This window comes from Sinocyclocheilus rhinocerous, unplaced genomic scaffold, assembly GCF_001515625.1.
Source record: "Sinocyclocheilus rhinocerous isolate Xijiao unplaced genomic scaffold, SAMN03320098_v1.1 scaffold502, whole genome shotgun sequence".
In the NCBI taxonomy this organism is placed as follows: domain Eukaryota; kingdom Metazoa; phylum Chordata; class Actinopteri; order Cypriniformes; family Cyprinidae; genus Sinocyclocheilus; species Sinocyclocheilus rhinocerous.
Genome location: NW_015641028.1, coordinates 1,044,565 through 1,048,710, shown reverse-complemented (window position 1 = coordinate 1,048,710; position 4,146 = coordinate 1,044,565). Strand labels below are relative to the sequence as shown.

The following is a 4,146-nucleotide window of genomic DNA, read 5'->3' as shown; positions in this document are numbered from 1 at the left end:
TTTTTTTAGTACAGTTCCATCAATTCATTACTGAATACCAGCCTGTAAAATTTTAATAGTCTCAAAAGTCCTGCCTTTTATATATAGTCTCTTCTTTGTTCAAATGCACCGACGTTAATAAATAATAAACTCAAAATACATTTACTCTTAATACATTTAATTAAGTATCATTTTATTTACAAACGTGTAAATAGACATGCACGCTCTTCAACCATGACTTTTAATTTTTCATGTTTTTTTTTTAAATACATTTCATAATTGCGTAAAATCAGATTTCTTTTTCTATTGTACAGCTGGTAATGCATGCGTTTTCTCTCCTCAAGGGGGTGAATGATGGCTGAAGATGGAGGAAATATCTCCGAGGACCATCAGTTGAGGGAAGCAGAGGGTAGCTCCTCTCTTCCAACGACTTTTATACGACTTAACGACCTGTCCGGTGGTGGCGGAGAGCGCATTGAGCTCGAGTCTGATGGAGGCGAAAGGCGGGAGAGCGCAGTCGGAGCAGCGGCGGAGGAGGCGTCCGCATGCGGCGGGGAACCCTTGCCCTATCCGTCTTTGGCACCGGTTGTGTTTTTCTATCTGAAGCAGACCACGCGCCCAAGGAGTTGGTGTCTGAAAATGGTTTGCAATCCATATCCTTTCAAACTCAAATGCAAGTCATTTGCCTCACCTGGATGGCATTCACCTGTTCAGGTAGGACGCGCTACGGCGAACGCCGCCGGGCGCTGTCTTAGGTTTGAAAACAACGTATTCGACACAATATTAGTAAATAATTCTGGCTTTATTAAGTTGTCCTCTTTGGAAATGAGGTAAATCGCGAAAACAACTCCCAAACACACACAAAAAATTATATTTTGAAGTCCCCATTGTTGCTGGTAGCGCGATAGCTACAAATGAAAGGGCTTTAATTTTAATTTAATAGTGCTGTTGAAGACAACACCATAGATCCTGCAGAATATCAGAATTTATGAGTCTTGGGAAGCATGAATGTTACCTCAGCAGGCTCATAACTGTCTTAACACAGTTTTGTGCGTTTGTATGACAAACAAGCTGAGGAAAGTCATTATATTCCATTAACTGGCCAACAAGGCATTGCTCTGAGGCACTTTATGACATTACCTCATTTATTAGCACTGATGAGTTAAGTTATTTGCTTGGTGTCTTGAATTTCTAGAGCTAAGAACTGTGCACACAAAGTGCCTTTAGCTTTTTATCATCACAATTTGCTACTTAACATCTTTCTGTGAGGCAAAGTAATCGTAAAAAGAAATATCTATGCACTGGTTAACGGTTTATTAGATGGCAGTGCTGTTCTCATGAGAAAACATGCATGAGTGTTTTACAAGGTGGCCTTTTTGTGTGACTTTTATGATGTGATGCATATGAAAATGTAACAAAAGTAAGCATGAAGGTCCACCTCTAAACCTAACCATCAATGAGTTGTAAGCAGATTGTACGAATTAGCCACCAATTTGGCAAAACATAAAATAGTTAAGAATTACCATGAAATTGTGTTGGCAGTGCCTAAAATTCAGCCCAAATTGCATTGGGCCTATATCTTCATGGCAATAAGTCCATTAGTTTTTACTTTCTACAAGATCAGATGAAGGCTTCAAATGACTCCCTCTGAGATTAATTTGAGAAGAAATCAATAGCCACATTGAATTCCTAACTTTGCGATTAGTTAATTATTTAAGTGAAAACCAATCAATCCTTGCTTGGCTTTCAGTAGGAGCGCCTAACAAGTGGTTTAGATTAGTCACATCTATCTAGTCCTAATGACTATAATTTTTAGGGTGTTGTTAAAGCTCTCAAGATGATTTCATTTTGTACCTTAAGAGGACTCCTTGTTTAGCTGCTGGTCGCAGAAAGAGGAGAAAACAGACCTGATTGCGAGCGAGTGAGGAAGGGATGTGGTTTGCATGTGTGAGTCAGAGGTGTGCACTTGCAGTATGACTGATTCTGGGTGTAGGTGATCTGTTTGGTTTTCGACGGACTCGCAGCAGCCTCGCCGAAGGAAAGAATGCTCCTTTGGATCGAACGAGCTGGCTGGACGTGATTGTGATGCCTGGGTTCAAATGCTTTGTTTTTCTTCAGTAGGAAATATGATGAGACTTGTGGGCTCTGAAAGGCTGCCCAATCAAACACACTCATCTTTCCCCCATTCTTGTTTCTCAACCTCCTCACGCTCTTCCCCCATTAGATGAGCCCACATCCCTAAAAAATAAGCTTTGCTTATGAAACACAGTGCCACTGGGTGTGAGTGGGCCTCGTGGTTCTCCGGGCCGGATGGTCTGGTATTCCTCAGAGAGGATAAAGTCCGCTTTTGCCATCGCATTTCCATATTCTTAAATGCCACTGTTTCTACCGTGTTCCCGTCGGTCCGGTGTGCTCATGCGCTTAGGAAAGGATTGAGCCAAAAGGGATCCTATTAACTGTGGTCAAGAAAAAGATGTGGAATTCCCTCTCCTTGAATCATCATGCTGCACAGCTGCACACACAATCTGTTCACCGTCCAGTCGAGATCAATGAATAGGTTGGCTGTTTATTTTGATTTTTCAATAGCTAGGAAAAGGTGGTTAAGTAAAGTAACTGTAATACAGTCAAACGTGATACTGAGTCCACAGTAAAGGGACAAATCATAGCATACAGTGGCATTTGCATAAACGGGAGTGTCCTCTGTGCATCGTCTTGCAGATTTATGTGTCGAGACAGTTAATCTCTTACGGTGCCATCTCATGTAATGATTCCTTGTGCAGCAATTTCTGTTTTTAGATCATTGTTGTGGTGTGGAGTGGGGTTTGAATCTCTGGGACTCATTATTAGCGAGGAGCTTTTATTTATATGTATAGTCTTCATAGATGACCTTTAATACATCTCTGTAGCCATTTGATAAAGGTCACTGTTTTTTATTAGTTTGTAAAGTATCTCAGATCGATCCCCTGTTCATCCCATTGGAAGCATGTAAAAGTGTTTGTCCTATTTGAGATTCTTTGGACAAGCTCATTTTCGTACTTTTTCCACTCTTGGGATGTAAAACTAGAATTTCGAATTTGTCTGTGTTGCAGCGGCTGACAATCTCTTTTGCAATTTGGCATGTGCATCAGTTGATCGCTCAATCAGTTAATCAAAAAAGTCTCTTTGTATTATTGATTCGCAAGTAATGAAAGCGTCTAAGTCCTTGTGCGTCTGGTTGCCATTAGGAAACGATTCTGCAGTCTTTGTGATTCATCATTCTGTGTTTGTATCCTGTCAGTCATTAGATCTTTTCTCCCTTGAGTGTTACTATAGTTTATTGAACCTTTGACTTGTCCTCCGTCATGGGGTTTTCTCTGGAACCTCCAGCATATCATCTGAAGCTTCGGCATTTTGGGAGTGTTTGTGTATGTGTGCACTTAAGAAAGCTTGTGTAAAAGCGAGAGCGAGAGTTTGGGTGACTCAGAAGTAAACTTACATTTGAAAGTCCTCTTTCGAATGTTGGACTGCACAGATAATTGCTTTGAAATTGAATATGACGTAGTTCAATTATTAAACTGATTTAATTATATAGATAAATTATAGAATTTTTAAGTGATTTATTTATATAAATAATATTATATAGTCTGCATGTGTTGCACGCTTAACAGTATGTGTGTGCATTAAAACACATTACTGCATTTTTTTTTTTTTACTTTTTGTTTTCTAAATATCTTTGACACTGTAAGTTAATATACAAATTCAATGCAAACTAATAGAAATTGCACCTTAATAATAAATAATAGGGCTGTCAAACGATTAATTGTGATTAATCGAACCCATGTGTGTACTGTGTATATTTATTATGTATGAACCAATATACTGTTGCACATCCATTGTTTACCTTCACCTAAGCCATAAGCATCTGTGTTTACAAGGATACTTGCAAAGCACAGTAATTCAGGCACAAATAGACACAGAAGTGAACAGAAATCAATGTTCACGTGCATCTGCGTGGCTAACTGTGTCTACACCGGACGCGAGCGGTGCAGCGCGACGCAACAAAACACAATAGAACCCATTACAATCAGTGATGCTGTGTGACTGTCTACACTGGATGCGGAGTGACACGACAAATCCCAGACAGTAAACTGATGCCTCGTTCTATTTATGACGTACTGACACAAAGTT

The 4,146-nt window shown here is 39.8% G+C and overlaps 1 protein-coding gene across 1 annotated transcript in view; it reads left to right on the top strand.

Moving 5' to 3' along the window:
* Positions 1–204: 204 nt before the first annotated feature.
* The window catches only part of LOC107754113 (voltage-dependent T-type calcium channel subunit alpha-1G-like), a 227,200-nt gene continuing 223,258 nt past the window's right edge, over positions 205–4,146 (top strand). The window contains exon 1 of the mRNA XM_016570435.1: positions 205–632. Within this exon, the coding sequence (XP_016425921.1) occupies positions 331–632 (302 nt within the window). The 5' untranslated portion in view covers positions 205–330. The remainder of the gene's footprint in view (positions 633–4,146) is intronic.